General features: G+C 36.9%; 1 protein-coding gene across 1 annotated transcript in view; it reads left to right on the top strand.

The window, feature by feature from the left end:
* Positions 1–19683, top strand: part of THSD7A (thrombospondin type 1 domain containing 7A) — a 266296-nt gene that overhangs the window by 235033 nt on the left and 11580 nt on the right. Inside the window, exons 16-26 of the mRNA XM_059843888.1 lie at positions 1031–1209; positions 4202–4207; positions 5706–5839; positions 6461–6614; positions 7432–7573; positions 8040–8155; positions 13432–13549; positions 14248–14393; positions 14948–15122; positions 17184–17357; positions 18343–18438. Of these exons, the coding sequence (XP_059699871.1) occupies positions 1031–1209; positions 4202–4207; positions 5706–5839; positions 6461–6614; positions 7432–7573; positions 8040–8155; positions 13432–13549; positions 14248–14393; positions 14948–15122; positions 17184–17357; positions 18343–18438 (1440 nt within the window). The remainder of the gene's footprint in view (positions 1–1030; positions 1210–4201; positions 4208–5705; positions 5840–6460; positions 6615–7431; positions 7574–8039; positions 8156–13431; positions 13550–14247; positions 14394–14947; positions 15123–17183; positions 17358–18342; positions 18439–19683) is intronic.

Below are 19683 nucleotides of genomic sequence, written 5' to 3'. Positions count from 1 at the left end.
AAACATTTGAAGCCTAGTGAACCATGGTAATCTTTTGAGGATGATCTTAACCAAGTAAGGCCAATTTTCCCACTGTTTTTATTAAATATTTTAATTAAATATTTTAATACAAGTTTAAATACACCAAGGTTTTTATTCTGTAAAGTGAATTTTTGCTAATGTTAAATACTTTGCAGATCTGACACAGGAAAGGGGAGAAGAGAGTTCAGGATATAGTTGTAGTAAACATGCAGTTAAGGCCAGCTTTTTATTTGATGTATTATAGCTTCTCCCTGAAATACTTGAATAAATTATACATATTGTAAAGCTATGGCATATGTTGCTTTTGAAAGAAAGACATTTTCACTTATTCAGTGAATTGAGGCCTCATGTTACTCCCTGCAGACCATGTCATACCCCCTTCCAACCTCTCTGGACCAATGACAGAACCAAAACAAACATCTGCTTTTCCATTCAGTGCAATTATTCAGTGTGCTGCTGGGGGCAGATGGTTGTTAATCGGCAGATCATTAATGTGGCAGGCTACTCTCTCTTTCTAACCTTAGAAAGGTCACAAGGTGTTAAGTTCCCTTGCTCCAGGCTGGCAAGATGCATTTCTTCTCAGTTGGATTTTTGATGTATAACTGCAATTGAATTACTTGTTACAGTTGTGGAGTATCCTTCAATTAAACCTTTTTTCCTTAAAAAAATTACACATATTATTTTACAGAGTAAGATTGATGCTGCCAAGAGATGGTCAATTACACTGTAGCTGTCAGAAAGTTTGAATACTGAAATCTGGAGAGTGTGAATCCTAATCAGATGGGATGATGAGCAGTGAGGATGCTCAGCTGCTACTCCAACAGTCTCCAGCTATATGTGTCAATTTTCTGCAGAATTTAATTTATCCCTAATGATGAAGAGATCTCTCTATTCACACAGTCCTGTCAAGTCAAACTTTGGAGAATCTAAATGAAGCAGACGAGGGCTTCAGGGAGAAGTCACCAACTGACATGCTGAAGAGATTTCACTTTCTTTTCTATTTACCTAGGGTATATTGAGGAAGCCTGTATTATTCCCTGTCCCTCAGACTGCAAGCTCAGTGAGTGGTCCAACTGGTCTCGCTGTAGTAAATCCTGTGGGAGTGGGGTAAAGGTTCGGTCTAAATGGCTTCGTGAAAAACCCTACAATGGTGGAAGACCCTGTCCAAAGCTAGATCACGTCAATCAGGTAATTTGAGTTATATTTACATTATTGATATAGCTTTTTCCAAACTTCAAATAACCCTTTTATCTGTATTTTTTGTTGTAGAAGAACTGTATAACATAAGGAGCAGATGGAGGTAGAAGGAGTATGTGTTGGTTTAAAGTTCCTCAGGCAGTAAAGGATCTGTCTTAGCTACTTCCTCATCTGCAAGAATTCTGCATATTTTGTGAACTGCAGATTGCAGACAACAAAACATGCTTACATGCAGATTTTGAAGACTGTGTTTCCATTTCTTACCTGAAGGGATTCTCCAAGAAAGATGGAGAGAAACTTTGTATAAAGCTATGTAGTGACAGGGCAAGGGGGAATGGCTTCAAACTGAGAGAAGATTTATATTATACATTAGGAAGAAATTCTTCACTCAGAGGGTGACGAGGCCCTGGAATGGGTTATGCAGAGAACTGGTGCATGCCTCATCCCTGGAAATGTTCCAGTCCTGACTGGATGGGGCTCTGAGAAAACTGGTCCAGTGGAAGGTCCCTGCTCATGGTAGGGGGCTTGGAACTAAATGATCCTTAATGTCCCTTCTAATCTTCTAATATATGACAGGGGGTAAAATGTCTCGTTACAGTTGCTCAAACTGGCAAGATTTTTAATGTCACTCCCTGACCATCTTAGATCAGAAAGTAAAACTCTCAAACAGTCATCCCAGTGCCTCTTAGTGGGTTCTCCTCAAGTTGGAGCTTGACCTTCTTGGGTACATTTGCCCTGGCAGTGCAGTTCAGTCACAAATGCAATTCTGAAGTCAGTCTCCCAGCTGTCCCACAAACTGCACTTGCTATTGCAATATGGAGCAGTCTGACCATACAGTCTGGATCTCTTCAAGTGAAACTAAACCATAAAATGTGACCCAAGAGCACCCCGGGAGTGCTGGAAGGCTTGGACCTCTAACAAGCATTTAGTCTTTGGGACTAAGTTTAGCACTAGCCCAAGTTAAACCCTTTAGTCTCTTTCCTTGGAGAGTTTTAGAAAGGAAAAACATTCCTTGTCAATTAACTTATGCTCTTCAAAGTTGATTTATATTCATATTACTGTTGAATTTAATTTAGTCTGCAGAGGCAACCACATGGTTTTTTCTGTAAATATTCAAAGATTAAAAAAAAAAATGTGCTCTCAATTTACATTTGAATAAAAATGCATGTATTTAATATTATCCTATTGACATTTTGCTAGAACAAAATGAAATGGCTTGTTGATCTAATTTTCTACTTTAGGGGATGTAATTAGTTCTAATTTAGAAAATCATAAGTGTTTAACTGCAGCTAATAAACCAAGTTTGTGATCTACTTTAACAAAATATGAACTAGAATGAGGGTTGCTGGATTTGGGTCAGCATGTAAATATGCTTTAAATTGGGAGGAACGTGTTTCAATAGGAGCAAATTATAGTCTATACAAAAGTCTTTATCCTTCTTTAATATTCATGTAGTACATAATAGGCTTGTATTTTTCTGCATCAAAGGTGATTTTCCTGAGGTATGTTCGCCACTTTTATGCAACACTATTGCCCTCTGCTGGTACTTTGACTCATTTGATTTGTGGTTACATGGTCTTTGACAAATAATAGCTGATTCCAAATGTAATTATTGAAAAAACGTAATTGAAATATTGTACTTTCATGAGAAGGAAATTCCACAGATAATGCAAGGATGTTGAAAAATATAGAGCCTGTATTTTTCATTTTTAAATACATTCCCTTTCAATTCAGACACATGCAGAGAAATGCACAGGTATTCCAATTCTTAATTAGTTATTTAAACTAAATATGATCCACCATTCAGCTGGAAAAGAACTGACTTTTCAGAGTCATCATTCAATAATCATTCAATATAATGTGTATAAGTTACATATTTATTACTTAATAATGTAGCACTCTTATTTGCATGCATGTGACCCATAGTGGTAATATTGGATCTTAGGTGCCCACAAGTATGTGTACTGTGATTTACAGAGGAACTATGCTGTAAGATGCCATCTAGGAATTATGCACCTGGACAAAGACTACAACATGTTTTTTAGCCCAGAGAACGGGAGGATGGGAAGGAGGATGTTGGCAGTCTGCTAGTACATACATAAAGGGCTGCTGCAAAGAAAGAGGAAATAATCCATTTTCCATGGGCATCATGGATAGGATAAAAGCAGTGGGCTTACACTGCTGCAAGCAGATTTGGGTTAAGCCTTGGGAAAACTTTCTAATAGTAAGGCTAGGGAAACACTGAAATAATATCCTTAAGACCTTGTTAAGAAGTCGTTCAGTGTCTCTCGGGGCTGACATGTGTGCCTGTGATTTGAGGAAGGATGAGCACAGTGAAAGCTGGATGTGTCACTCAGTGTCTTTCCTCCTGGCCGTGCATGCCAGGGTGGCTCCCAAACCACATTCCAACTGAATAAAGCTTGCTCAGTACTCACTTCAATAGGCTAAAAGACATCATAATTACAGTAATAATGGAGTCAGGTTTGATATAGAATCATGTCAATGGCCATAGCATGGTTTCAAATGAAGAGACTTATGTGAGACTGTTACAGAAATTAAGGACATCCATCTTTTCATTGATTACAGGCATTATTTTTCCTCTTATCAGGAACAGGATGGGTATGCAATTCTTATACCACCAGACTGCTGTGGCCTGCAGTCATAGCTACAAAAATGCCAGTAAGGTCAGGAGAACACCTCTCACAGGTGCAATGCAATATAAAGTCCTACTCTGGCTTTCTGTCAAGAGATCCAAATTTTATGTTACTGCAAAAGCTGTTGAGTGTGTGGGGTTTATGTATTTCTTCTTATGCTAACCAGGGTCAGACATACAGACATTTCCCAGAATTAAGGCTTTCCTATTCTCATTTTGGAAATTCTGGAGAAGAATTCTAAAGAAATTTTCAAGAGTCCAGTACCTTCCCTAAGATGCATTTTCACCACACACCTTTATGCCTTTTATTGTTAATGCAGTTCAGAGAAGGCCCAAGTATGCTGACTATGCTGGTGGCCTTGTGCATGGGCTGATCAGCTGCATAGTGATATGATATCAGACTACACATTTAGTGTCGAAGGCATTCCATTTTCTGTGGTATTTTGTTGCAGGTTAACCATCAAACATCAGCAATCTTTTTCTACACAAGAAGGCTTGCTGAAAAGAAATCAAGAACTTTTTTAAGACAAGTCTTGGATTTTTCATCAGTTTTGATTGTGCTGACTTGATACCTAGAATGATATGTCAAATTAGCTAGTATAATTTCAAGGCAATAGGCTTTAAGTAATTTATGCATAATTAAGATATTCAATGAAGGATGCAGGAACTTCGGAAGGATGAGAATTGACAGTTCCATTTATTTGTTGTACTTAATGCTGTCAGAAGAATTTCAATTGATAGAGAAGTCAGTGTCATCCAAAAACACTGAGGATTTTCTATTATCTAAGAGAGACTTGATTCCCTACTGTGTAAAAGTCTGATGCTCATTATAGGCAAAAAGGGAAAACAGTTCAACTGTCTAACCAAGAGACTAGGTAATATACAGTTTCTTTCCACCAGTTGTGATTTATAAAATTCGTTTTCTTCCAAGGGCAAACTTTTTGCAAATTCCCTTATGATAGCAAAGGAGATCCAAGAGAAAAAAATAAAATCCTTTTTCTTTGCAGAACTAACAGAATATTATCTATAATAATATTGTATATTGTCTATAATAAAATTGTGCCTACATTTATTCTCTTTAAGTACTTATGCTTCACTCATACAATTCTAACTTTTTCTCTTTGCTTTTTTTCTTTCTTTTGGGTTCATGAAAATTCTTCAGGCACAGGTGAGTATTTATAAAATAGAGATTTAAGCTCAACATCTGCTTCTTGCTCAACATGTGCTGTCTGTCCCATTTTTTGTAATGTGTGTTTGAGTCAGTACATGGAACACTATGTAGAAATTGCTATGTGAGATGTCATTTAAAAATTAGCATTCAAATCTAAACATAATACTAATTCTGGTATACAGATACATTAGAGTGATTTTAAGCATACACAATGAATAAATAAAATGAATCAATATATATTGGGATAATTACTCTTGAAGTCACCTCTCCTAAGTGATACAAAACCCCCACAACTAATAACTGGGATAGTAATATAATAGTGGGATGGAATCATAGAGAAGAGATGCGAAGGACAGAGCTAAAGTTCTAGCAGAGTGTTAACAGCATTTTTTTAAAAAGCTGTACTCATGAGCTAGCCTAGTTACAGACCTTATGTTAGTTCTTTTGAGGTTTTTGGTGGAAATGGAACAGCATGGGCTGAGTGGCAGTGAAAACCAGAGTTTTCTAGCAAGTATTTAGTCTGTATTATTACTATAGTGTCTAAATCATCACGTTCATATTTTTTATTCTTTCCAAGAGCATTAATGCTTTTTTCTGTATGATCATTTTTGCATGTTTATCTTACTTGTGTGCACCAAAACTGACACTGGATGTGGATTCCAGGTGTATGAGGTAGTCCCCTGCCACAGTGACTGCAGCCAGTACATATGGGTAACTGAGCCCTGGAGTGTCTGCAAGGTGACCAACGTGGACTTAAAAGAGAATTGTGGAGAAGGTGTTCAGACAAGGAAAGTCAGGTAAGACAATATTGCTCCTCCTTCACTTTAACAAACCTTCACTTTCAGTTTTGGCTGTATTTTATTTGATGTAATTCTATGTAATGCCTAGTGTTGAGTCCGACCTGGAGCCTGGCTGATAGAAATCAGAATAGATTCAGGGAGTGCAATATGACTCTGTCTACTTGTTATGGATATAGACCTTGATTCCTAAGTTAACCTATTGGTAATTAAAAGGTTTCTGTGTAAATTAACGATTAATACTAAGAATATAAAATTTTTGAAATTTTATTAGTTCTGGATTTAAAGTTACCAGCTGAAGTATGCACAAAATATGTCTAAACAATAATTGATTTGCATTATTCTGGTTTAGAGGTTAGCTAATGTCAAGCAAATCACCTGCCCAGGGGCTCCCAGGAAATTACTGATAGGAATTGTTTAACTTATGTGTATGCCTTTTTGTTGCTGTCATCTATGAAAACAAGGATTGTTTTTGACTCTTCAGCTTTTCTTGGGTATTCATAGATCAATAATGATTTCATTTATGCGCTGACAGAATGTTAAAATGCCTCAGAGTACTCTAGAGCACATACCATACAAAATCCATGGCAAGTGAAGTTGATGTGCGGTTCTTTTTTCCAGATGCATGCTAAACACTGTGGATGGTCCTTCTGACACAGTAGAAGACTATCTGTGTGATCCTGAAGATATGCCACTTGGTGCTAGAAAATGCACATTGCCATGTCCTGAGGACTGTGTCATGTCTGAATGGGGATCGTGGTCTCAGTGCTCTTTGGTAAGCAGTATACCAAAGTGCCACAATTATAGTTTTGGGAGGATACCTTAAAAGTATATGTGAGAAGTGTTTTGTAAAGGTGCTGAATGGTAACACCTGTAAATGTCTATATATAGTGTCATCTTTAGGGTTGTTTTGTGTTGGCTGCAAATGAAGTGTGACAGTACTTTCCTAAAGCTAAATTCTTCCAGAACACAGACTGAAAAGTGCCCAGTGGTCATTCTTCCCAGTGTGGGGTGCCTTCTATGTGATGGAATAGCTTTGGCAGTGGCTTGTGAGTTTGTCTTTGAGCCTAGCTCTGAGCCTCTGCATAGCAGCACAGTCACTGAACTAAAAATGTCACTATCCTGGTATGAGTGATGAAGTCTGCAGATCAAGACTGAGTATAGAAAAGTAATTTTGGATCTCCTCTCCCCTTCCTTCCTGACAGGAATTTCAAAAAGAAATGTCAAAAAAACAATAACAACGACAACAACAACAAAAACCAAAACAAACAAAAAAAAACCCAAAAAGTGTTTTGGGACCTCTGTGAGGCTTTGGTGCACTACATTATAACATTTGGAAAGTGAGCATTTCAATGTCCTGTTAACAAGTGAAATAGCTCCAAAGTACTAATACTGAAATTTGCATTGGTTAGGAGAATAGAATGGTGTTACCAAGTTAGGTTAAAGAAAAGAGTTTCTTTTATACATTAGCAGGAACCTGTTATTTTACACTTGTATTTTCTGAAGGGTTTATTTAAAAGGTTGTTGTATTGCTGTATAAAGAGGTATCAGGGTGCCAAAATATTTAAGCTGTTTCCAATCTTACTTGCAAGCCATGCAATGGAAGTAGTGTCCGTGAAAGGTCAGCTGAATGCCTTAGACAACCAGATGATGGAAAGCCTTGTCCTGCTGCCACTGAGGCAGAAGCCTGCACTTTGAACAAGAACTGCTACCACTATGACTACAATGTGACAGGTATTTGTGTTATAGTGACAGCCTGGGACCACATCTTACAGCTCATTTCCATTCACCTTACAGGATGGATTTTTCTGCTTTCCATTCTTACACAGATGCAGCTGTGGAACTTGTACTGAAAGCTGATTCAGGCTGTTTGATCCAGATAAAATATTAAATTGAGAGTTTGCATGTGAAATGTGCACAATGTAACTCCAGGAAAAGTATTTCTCATATAATTTTGTGATTTACTCAAAATCTATGCAGACAAAACCAAATATGCACTTTTCAGGAAGGTACCATAACACTGACTATTTGCAGTAAAGGTCACTGTTTCCAAAAATGCGTAGCAGCTGAGCTCCGTGAGCCTTTGCATGTGTAAAAGTTGCTTGTGAGGGTTATTTTAGGCCATCAGAATTAGGTGGGAGACTGGATCATTGTGAATTCTATCTGAAAGTCTGCAATGCTAATGAATCCCTCCTTGCAGACTGGAGCACGTGTCAGCTCAGCGAGAAGGCTGTCTGTGGCAGCGGTATCAAAACGCGGATGCTCGATTGTGTTCGCAGTGATGGCAAATCAGTTGACCTGAAATACTGTGAACAGGTGAGTGGGTACCTGTGAGAAAGCTCCCTTCTAATTGTGCTAATTAATACTGAGCCAACTGAGCTGTATGGCATCTTCACCAGATGTTTTGCAACACTATTCATGGATTGTTAAGTACCTCTGAAATGAACCGAGCCATCAACTGATTTTTATACTATTTCCTTTGGTTACATTTAAGGGCCTCTGTGAACATATGCTAATTATTATATCCTGGAGGAAATGACTTAGAAACAATAATTAATAAAGTAGAATAAAGGTAATAAATCTCAATCAGAATACTAATCATAATTCTAATTTGATACAACTTCTGCATGGAGTCTTGGACACCTGCCAGTATCAATCATGTACTCAATGTGTTGGAAAATATTTCTCACGTGTCATTCTGCAGCTGGGCTGAATGCTAACTTCTTGTATCCAGCTGTGTGATGCAAAAAATACCCAAGCTAGTGTGAAAAAGCGTGCAGCATGAGTGCAATATTAAGTAGGAGTGTATAAGGAGAACGAGCTAGCAGACAGGAGCACTTAGGTTTTGAAAGAGCTGTTTTGCAAAAGTTCAAACTTCCAGTTTGACAGCACTGGTTTCCTGACATTTTGTGCATTGATCCTAGTGCTTTCAATTGCATGGAAGCTGTAGTATGAAAAAAACCATGAAAACAGCACCAATGCTACTTTAAGGGCAATCTTACATGCATTTCTGATGGAAAGTAACTGCACTTGTTTCAACTGCCATTCCCCCACCACCATGACATCAGAAATAAAATAACTGACAAAGCTGGACAAAGGGGGAAAGTCCCCCACAGCAGTTTTGGCACCAACAGCTTTTCTGCAGGACCCTTCTGGCTACAAGCTGCTCTCAGGATGTGCCCATAGAAAAGAGTCTCATCAGAAGTGGAGGGACTCAGGAAACTCATCATTTTTTTTGGACTATAATTTTGTAATGGTGTATCTGACCTACTTAAACTTCTCCTATCTCCTCTGACATCCTGGATTCTTGAATCAAGTTCTTATCAAAGGCAGAGAGTTTCAGCTGAGACTTACTTTTGTCCCATGTTCCTCCTTCCCTCATAGTTCTTGGGTTTCTAACAAAATTTAATAATTTCACAGAATCATAAAATGGTTAGGGTTGGAAGAGTTCTTAAAGATCATCACCCTAAAGATCAAAGCCCCTTCTGTGGGCAGGGTCACCTTTCACTCTAGCAGTTTGCTGAAAGTCTCCTCCAACCTGGCCTTGTGAGCACTTCCAGGAATGAGACAGCCACAAAAATTCGGTCTCAAGAAAAAACTCAGAGTAGGAACTACCCTAAGTCATACCAGCAAGTTGCTGTAAAGTTAATAAGGCAGGGCATTAATGCACTTTAAAAAGTTTTAATGTGTTAGAAAAGAGAAAGAAATGTCTGTTGTTTCTAAGAGGTTGCAATATTGATTAATTAATACCAAGGCATGCTGTAAAATATCCATCCAAATAAATATTTCAATGGAAAGAAATATGATTTATTTGATTTTATGGGAAAACATATTTCTTCTACTATAAAACCAAGAAATTACTCCTGTTAAGCAAAGATTTAAAACGACATTTAGAACTGATTACATTTTACACTGAAATCTCATTTTAGAAAACCTCTGGAGTTTTCCTGCATTTAAGAAATGAAATTTTATTATTCAGAAGAATAATGAGGGCAAGAATATAATATCTCAAGAGCTACTTGCTGTAAATGACTGACTAAGAGACATCACTGCAGTGATGTCCTGGATTTATCAACAGATCATCTTGAGATACATCTTGTAGAAAGCTCTGATCCACTCCCTGGTCACACAGTTAAGACTCTTTGTTGAATTATGGATGTGTAAGCAGTGGTCCAACAAGGTCAAAGGCTGATCCAATAACTGAGGAGTAAAACCTGTTAACCTGATTAACAGGAAAGCCAAGCTGTTCAGATCTTAACAGACCCTTCATTCTAAAGATGTGAAAGCCAATTCTGTGACCTTGCAGGTCCTGAAAGGAGAGTATTCAAGAAATTATCAAAATGTGAATACATACTATACACTTCTTGCTAATGATCATTAAGGGTGGGGGTTTCTGCTGTGTTTTTGCATTATAAGTGCTGTGGAGAAATATTAAGTGAAGTTCAAAATCAGGTGCATGTGGTTAGAAAAGTTGATGAATAGGAGAAATATTAAGTAATTGTATAATGACCTAGCTAATTCATTTTCTCTGGCCTATCATAAAATTTGGTACTAGATGTATGAGTAAAGATTTGCTTAATTTATGTGTAAGTACATTTACTGAATTATGTTTCTTATTATTATATGCAAAGAAGAGAGCTCCTAATAGATAAACCTACACTGATTCCTAGGAAATTAAGACTCATTATTGCAGTGAGTTTCTATATGATATATAGTTCAAGAAAGCAATAAAGCCATATATAAAATAACTCTTCATGCTGAATTTCTTCTATAACCATCTCCAGGTCTGAGCATCAGCAGAGTTAAATGCTGACATTCCATCTGAGCCCCTGTGTTCTGATATCCTTATGTCCATATGATCTTGTGTTTATTTGAGTTGATCAGCTAAAGAAGGTAGCCAGTCATCCTGATTACTGCCAAGATAAAACAATTTCCAGAGCTTATTTCCAAGTCCTGGTTATGTTAGTGTAGTTATCTTCAAATTCTCAAAGCATAGTAATACTGGATTACTTGGTTTCTACTTATCACGAGAACTTGACTTCCCTTTCTTTGAATATTTAAAAATCAAATCACCTAAAGCAAGCTGATCCTGTTCATATTCCTTTTTATAGACTTAATTGCATTCATTTACCATTAATTAAAGATGAGAAAAGCCTAGAAACCAGCAGCTGTGCCTGCATTAAAGCAGACTTTGCTGGTTTATTGGTGAGTAGTCTGCTTGTCAGATTACATGATTAACCTCCAGCAGCAGAGTTTAATCTTTGGTGCCAAACATTCCCATAAATGAGTACAGATACTTCTTGTGGATCACAGGATTTAAGGAGCATGCTGGTGTGGCAGCCTGTTGCCCCTGGCAGCAACCCCTGGCTCTGTGACCAGAAGCACAGAGTGCACAGGGGTAGCTTTCAGTACTTGACGTTGTTGAGTCAGAAACCACAGCTCATCCAGAACAAAAGCTTTAGGGTCAGGGAGCTAATGAACACTTTTTCAAATATTTTCTAAGCTCTTCGAGTTGTTGAATTGTGATTCATCAGTTCAAGGAAGGAGAGGGACGAGGAGGAAATATGTGAATAATATTGAACTGCAACCTGTCGGTCGTTCCCCAGATCTATTTAAGAAGCACTTCAGTATCTAAGACATGCAAATAGGAGGTCACTGTGGGTAATCTGGCCTTCAGCTTTCTCCTCTTCACTGTTAATATCTTTCTTGGGCTTTTCCCTCTTGAGCTGCTAAAGTCCAGCTGAGAAAACCAGTCTTGAAAGAGAGCAGTCATGTTTCTATAATTGGCAGGAATCAATTCAGCAGACTTTAAAGCCTTTGCTCAGAAGGTTTGACCTAAATATGGACTTCAAAGAAGGTTCTCTAACTTCCTAATCATCCAAATTCCAGATTATCCAAAGGTTTCAGGTTGTCTGTGTGTGATAGCTGTATAATCAAGGCTATACTGAACCACTGAGAAAAGCCAAGAACTCATTCTTTGATGCATAAAAGCAAACAGAGGTCTAAACCCTCATCTGTCTCAATAAATGGTGCTGCAAATGCAAATTTAAAACTTGGTGAGTCTATCAGGAGGAGATATTTTCAGTACTTGTTGCAGTTTATTTATGGAGGACATGTTAATGTTGTGCCTAATTATTGCTCCATGCTTTTGTTTAGTAGAGAAGAGTGGGTTTATCTCCTTTTTAAGGTCTTAAATGCTGGTTTTATATCATTAACTTTTCCAGTCATTAAAATTAATAGGTTTTGAAATCTCTAGTTTGCTTTTTTTTTATTTTCATAAACTAGGTGGAGATTTTTTCTAGTTAAAGATATTCACAGCTGCCTAGGATTCTAAAATGTCTCAATGATGATCAAGGTCTGCTGGTGAGGTCCAGTGAAGAGGACAGTCCTTTCTGTAGATCTGTTCATGTTGGCAGGACTGATTTTCTTTCATGCTTTAGATCATACATCCTATGAATGTATGATACCTCCTGACCTACCCTTTTCACTCAGCTGTGCAGTATTCAAGTGTTATTATGCTAATATTTTTGCCATCAGTCACATTTCATCTTGCATCATGTATTCTCATTTGTGTTAGTGAGAATATCTCTTTCCTTGCATGGATGGGGAAAATCTGGAGAGTTATAAGAACATGGAATGGCTGTCCAGGATCAGACCAAAGGAGCATGTAGTTCTTGTGCCATGTCCTGAGCATGATTATAAAACTCTTCCTTCCCCAGAGCCGGGCATTAGGCTGAATCATACCTGGAGAAAAACAGAGAACAGAATATAATTTTGGGAAAACTTGAGTCTTGAGATAAATTTCTCTGTCCCCTTCTCTCAGACTCCTCCAGCAACTGGAACTTTTACTTTATGGATGTTAGAGAATTCTGGGTTTTTTGCAAAGTTTTTCAGAAAAAAATGCAAATATCTATATTTTTTGGAAAAATCATTGTCAGTGTCAGGTCAATATCTTTGTATGGACAGCAGAATAGAATAGAATAGAATAGAATAGAATAGAATAGAATAGAATAGAATAGAATAGAATTAGTAAGGTATGAGTAAGAAGCACAGACATACAAGAAGTGTTTCCACCTACTCCTTTCATAGCTTCCACCTGTTTTCAGCTGCTGAACTACATTTGCCTGATGGGTTTTCTGTGTGTTTAAACCTTCAGATTTCTCTTCCATTAACTTGTTCAGTCTCTCTTGAGTTCCTGTAAACTTTCAGCATCTGCAACATCTTTCGAATATCTAGTACATGTTCATCCTCCTCCTTTTGCTAGTTTTGAACTTGGCTTCTAGTATCACTTCAATTCACTTATTAATAGCCGTTCAGTATTTTTGCATTCCTCTTTCAAAATACTTCATAAATGATTTTGGCCTTCACCTGTTGTAAAAAGTAATAGTGTAGAGATTTAGCCCTCCATTTATAGGTTCTAGTTTAGAAAATGATTGCTGAAATGGAATTTATGCATGTATATAAAGATCAGTTTATGCATTAGGACTCTCTTGAAGTGAGAATTTTAAATGTCTTAGTGACTTTACTTTTTTACCTTGCACTGATGATACAGGCCTGGAGTTTTGTGCTAACCATTTAACATTTTCTTTCAGCTTGGTTTGGAAAAGACATGGCAAATGAATATGTCCTGCGTGGTGGAATGTCCTGTGAACTGTCAGCTCTCTGACTGGTCTGCTTGGTCTGAGTGCTCTCAAACATGTGGCCTTACAGGTCAGTACATACCTTTGGCACGTTTTAAAGACTGAGACTTTCAGTTTATACAAGTATTTGAAATAGAAACTGTATCTCAGTGAAGCTGAGTAGCATATCACGGCTGAAGAGGAGACAATGGTTGGATAAGCCTATTGCATTTTAATTTTCTTTGGGCCTGAGTGAAGAATCCTCCATTTTCTGCAAAATCTGCATGTAATGTTTCCCACAGAGACAGTGGCAGAAAGTTGCAAGTTCTTGTTTGCTGGAATCAGGCAATTGTGGGACAAATGTTTCTGTGTTAACTGAGGGAAGAACACAGCATGCTGGCCTCTTCTAGCAGCAAGCCCCAGATGAGGAGCTGGAGTCTCCACTGAAATGTGCAAACATATTGTCACATTCATAAATAATATTTTTCTTTGGGCTTCTGAACTAGGAAATTGCTGCTTTTGTTTGTTGTTACAGCAGCAATCCTAATCAGGCATCCTCCTGCACTTTTACACTAGAAACAAATGACAGAATATAAAGTGTCCGACTTGGAAAATATGAATCCACATAACAGACAAGAGCCAACAGATCAGCTTTATAATTCAATTTTTCAAATCTGGAAAAAAAATGCTTTATTCAAACACAATACTTTTCAACAAAATAGAACCATCTTGAGGAATAAATCAGTCTAGCCACTTTGTTGTTAGTTATATTGCTGGTTTTTGTTACAGGAAAAATGATCAGAAGAAGGACCATAAATCAGCCATTTCAGGGTGATGGGAGACCTTGTCCTTCTCAGATGGAGCAATTCAAGCCCTGTCCAGTAAAACCTTGTTATCGATGGCAATATGGTCAATGGTCTACATGCAAAGTAGAGGTAAAAGCCATATGGGACTCAGAAGTCGTGGAAAGTGTGCAGTGAGGCATATTTCTGATATGCCTGGATACCTCCTTAGTAACTCTTTAAACAATTTGCTTCCACCTCTCTTACACAAAAAATAAGTTTGGTTTTTTCCTTAGATTTCATATTTATCAAGAGATGCAACAGTGTCTTTCAGATATTCAGAGTATAAATGTAAACTTTGGTACCTAAGCAGCATCTTTGCTAATTGTAAAAGAATATCAGCAGAAATATATTCACATATTAGAAGAGATCTTCACTTGACTGCAATACTGCTCTGGTTGCAATTCAAAAGCATAATTAGCTCTGTAATTTAAGTCACCAGTGACCAAAAATTTTGGGTTGGGGTTTTTTTTTGTTTCAGAAGTAATGAACCATGTCTTCTCCTTTTTGTCTTCTTTTTTCTCTTTATTGGAATGAATAAGTAGTTAAGCAAAACTAATAGGGGATAGAGCGACATGTAACTGAGATCTAGTCTTTTGGCCCTTTCTTCTGTTCAGTGTTAATCAAGATATGTTCTCCTTCTGTAGGATGCTCAATGTGGAGAGGGAACACGAGTGAGGAACATCTCCTGTGTGGTTTATGATGGATCCATTGAAGATGTTGGCAAAGTAGTAGATGAGGAATTCTGTGGCGAAATAGAGCCTATTATAGATGGTGACAAGAAGATAATACTTGAGGAAACTTGCACTTTCCCTTGTCCAGGTAACAAAGCTGTTCAAATAGATGTTGCATCTCAAGGTTGCTTGGGTGTCATTATAGCTATTAGGGCCTAGGCAATTAAATCTTTTTCATCTGCTTTACTGATTGGATTCGTCTAACAAATCACCTACTTTTTAGGAGCAGCTTAATGATAATCAGTCAATTAGAAAAAATACTAGATTTTAAATTTATAAAAGACATGATCTCTCTGTCACAGATTATATCTAAGACATATATATTTTTTCACAAAATCCATTGAAATAAAACCTGTATTCAACTCTATAAGAAAGGGTGTTGGTTTACAGATAAATATTAGTGTTAAGTCTGTAGACTGTGTAACAACTTTATTAATACTTTTACCAGACACTAAAAACTTGATGTCTTTTAATAGGTGCCTAAGGAAGATAAGCTAAGAGATCTTATTTTTTTCTTTAGAAGTTTCATTCCAAATGAAACTAAAGTTTTGACCTCTGAGAAAACTTGAGTGTCTCTAGTTGTTAAGCTCTCTGGATATGGCCTGCTCTATCATTGCCTTTGAATCTAAAGGAGCTGTTTTGAATGATCAGGCCCATGATGCTCATACTGAGAAGGATTAAGAGCATATAAGAGCTGTTTAATTTGCATTAAAAACACTCCAGTTAATTCCAAACACTTACTTGTAGAATTTGAAGTATATTGCTGTTGTTTAGTTGCCATTAATGATGAATCTTCAGAAGAGGTGATAAACTCCTTCAGTTCTGATGTAGCTATCATTTCATACCAGTACTCTATTTTCATTCTCTTGAAACTCTCCTCTTTCCCAGAGTTTTTTCCCAGTTCATTTCAGATTGGACTGAAGGTAAAGTTGTCTCAATAAATAAAAATTAATAAAAAATTGAGAGATTTCCATCACTGCTTTGTACATAGCATTCCAATTGCATAATTTTAATGTATTTTTACTTCTTAAATGGAAACTGGAAGAATACAGAGACTGTAGTGATATTTTCATATTAGTGAATTTTATAAAAAAATATAGCTGCTTACTGATTGCTTTAAAAATTTTGCTGAGCAGGGACCTGTTCTTCAACAATCTCACATTTAGCCAGCAAGAGTAACTGCTCTGTGGGGATGTGCTAATGATACACTCCAGCTAATGTTTCCAAAAATCACTACTTGTTTTCCTATTATGTATACATCAGTTCGTCAATTATTCATTTCTTTGCATGCTTTCCTAAGGTTGGCAAATAAAATTCCTTCATTAATCAGGCATCTGGTCAACATAGTACTGATTATATCTGTCATCAGTATAATGCAAGGTAGCATGAATTTTTAATGGCTTTCTCTCTGAAATAATGAGAACTAAGAGGTTTATTTATGAGTTTGTGCACAGTCTAGTCCCATTTTCAACTGCAGTTTTAACAAAATGGTTTCTTTGTGTTGTGCCTCAGATCTTCCTTAAATGTTCTGTAGCTGATTGTGCTAATTAGTGTCATTAGTATAGTTTTATTTTTCAGTTTAACACTATAGAATTCTACAGGTCTATTAGCCTAACATGAAATAGCAAGAACAGTCATTTTAATCATGTTCCCATTTCCCTTTTTTGCAAAGGATTTTCCATCAGTTGCTTCTACATCTTTTTAGAGAAAGATAAGCAATAATTAATCTTCTTAATACTAGACAATGTTTTCTAAGATCAAAGATGAATTTTAAAAAATATGTAAATTTAGCATAAGATATAAAATGCACAATATCTTAAAATGTACAAAAATCTAGACATTGGGTAGAGCATTGCAAAGAGATTCATAATGAGGGTGATCTCATGGGAATGCTGCAAGAAACTAAAACTGCTTTGGAACAAATGGGCCCTTGTATAACCTTTATGATATTTTCTACAACACAGACATTCCGATAGTATCAAAATGGTATCTTTTCTATACTATTAATCAAGTTTAAAAAGAGGAATGAAAGGAACTAAAAAGAAGGAAAATCAAAAAACTGTACTTGGGACATTTTTAAAGACATATTCAGTAAAAAAACCTCTTCACACACAATGATAATTCATCTTATAAAACTGCTCTTTGACAGGTGACTGTTACTTGAGAGAGTGGTCAGAATGGAGCCTTTGCCAGCTAACCTGTTTTAATGGTGAGGATCTTGGTTTTGGAGGAGTACAAGTCCGATCTAGAGCAGTGATCATTCAGGACTTAGAGAATCAACATCTTTGTCCAGAACAGGCTTTGGAAACAAGACCATGCAATGGTAAGCACCAAAATATGTGTAAGGCTGGTTCCTGTAAGAAAAAAATACAGAACAACCATGATATTGTTTTCTTTCTGTCCATGGTATCAATTTTAGGCAAATGCAAATTTGATAAACAAAAATGCACTTAAATTGTTGTTTTCCGTAGATCAACCATAAAGAGAAAAACTTTCAAGTGGTAACTATCACGTTACCCCTCTAGAATTATTCTTCTTTAATAATGACAGTTCTTTTTATATGGGACGAAGAGTTTCCCTATACGATTAGTAGCATTAACAAAAAGAAATCTCTGAGTTTTGATTCATAACCAGATTTAGGTATCTTTCTACCCTTTGAATTGTTAATTGCATGACAATATCATTAAAATTTCTCAGCCATGCTTACTACTGCTAGTAAACGAATGTCCAAGTAAAGTAGTTTCCTGTACCAACTTGGCCATTCAGAGGCCAGATCTGACAAAAAGGAATTTTGTATTTATGATAGAGAGCTAAGGTGCAGAAGGGCTCCATGATTCATCCCAGACCATATGAGATGTGCACAGAAGAGCTGAGACATGAAGCCAGATGCAGCCCTAGCCACTTCACCAAGCACTGGAGCACTGGCTGAAGCTCAGTGTTACCAGGAAAGGAACCTGACCCCTAAATGAGTTTTGCACAACAGATGGGCCACAACCATTATGAGTTTATTGGAAACATTTCTTGTACCCATTTACTCCATTAGGCTTGCCCATAATCCTAGTTAGTGTCTCAGACACATCTGGTCTATTCTCCATGTGTCCAGTAAGTGCAGGAAACCCTGGGAGCTCCATGTGTGTGGTTCAGCACTGGATGAAGGAGAAAGGGGCATCCTTAACAACTGAACAAGCCATTGATCATAATGAGTGTGGCCATAAAATGAGTATTGTCACTGATGAGCGTGGCTGCTGCCCGTGGTAGTCTCAAACCTTGTCATTAAAGGTGTTGAAATGTGAATATTCTCTGTGCAGATGGGCAGTGCTACGAGTACAAGTGGATGGCTAGCCCATGGAAGGGATCTTCTCGGACTGTGTGGTGCCAAAGGTCAGATGGTTTAAACGTCACAGGTAACTACTTGTTTTATATACACACACACAAAAAAAAAAAGGCTGGAAAACAGGTGGATAATGTGTTTTCCCAACAAACTGAAAAATAAACCCCAAACCTTCCTGGGGTATGAATCAAAATCATGTATTCGCTAATTAAAGATGTAGTTTCTTTTCTAGAATCATGCAGCATGTAATGCTTATAATAAATATAAATATTACCTACTATAGTGGACCTGAAATGTGTTACATTGTATATGTTTGGGGGTTTTTTTTACTACAGACATCTTTACACTTCTAAATGTAGGGTTTCAAATTTCAGCCTTACAACTAATAAAATTTGTATGTATTACAGGTCATTTCAGTGCCTATACAAAGGCAGAGAAAGTTGCACAGCTTGATAATATCATCTATGTATGATATATCTCCTTAAAGCTGCAAAATATAAAATTTTAATTATTGTGCTAATATGAGTTTATTTCTTTACTTCAGTGCCATAAATCTGTATCAGGGTATAAAAGGGACTGCTATGGGATGTTGTGACTTTTTGTGCAAGCCAAAGCACAAAAAAAAAAATGAATTAGGAACGACTGAGATCTCAGAAGAAAACCTTCATATTAATCTATATATATGGATTTATATATGGGCAATAGGGATTCATTTAAGCTAAGCTTTATGCATTTATATAAATAATTTTTGTGTCAGACCAAGTGATAGTAAAAGAATCCCAGGGACTGTAAACATATCCTCAATGCCAGCTGCTGTCAGGTCAGTCACAGCAGAGGCGCTGTTACTTACTGCCACCACAATACTTATTCATGGTGGAGTCCACCACTAATGTCTGTTGTAACAGTAGAAATGAAATATTTGTGTTATTTTTAAAAGGTGTTGAAATAATAGCTCAAAGTCTCTTGCAAAACTTACCTGGTGATGTAGGAGTATTAAAACACATCTTGTTCACAAGAATTGCAGCAGGGCATTATTCATGCACCTTGATTTCTTCCTGCTTAGCTAAGAGGTTTCTTTGGTGAGTATAACTATAAGAGAGAATTCTTATTGAGATTATATATAGGATATTATCTATGAAAGGTTCTATAGGATTTGAAGTAAACAGCATCCTGGAGATTATATCTCTGAGATGTTAAAATCAGAGTATATTCATATTTCTGTCACATGAAAATAATAATTTATTCCAATGTGACTGAATACAGCCTTGTGATAAAATCTAGGAAAGACAAAAGTTTGCCTCTGTGTTATTGGCAGATT

Source organism: Haemorhous mexicanus, chromosome 1 (genome assembly GCF_027477595.1).
Source record: "Haemorhous mexicanus isolate bHaeMex1 chromosome 1, bHaeMex1.pri, whole genome shotgun sequence".
Taxonomy (NCBI): Eukaryota; Metazoa; Chordata; class Aves; order Passeriformes; family Fringillidae; genus Haemorhous; species Haemorhous mexicanus.
The sequence above is the reverse complement of the archived record's forward strand: the minus strand, read 5'-3'. Positions and strand labels throughout refer to the sequence as shown.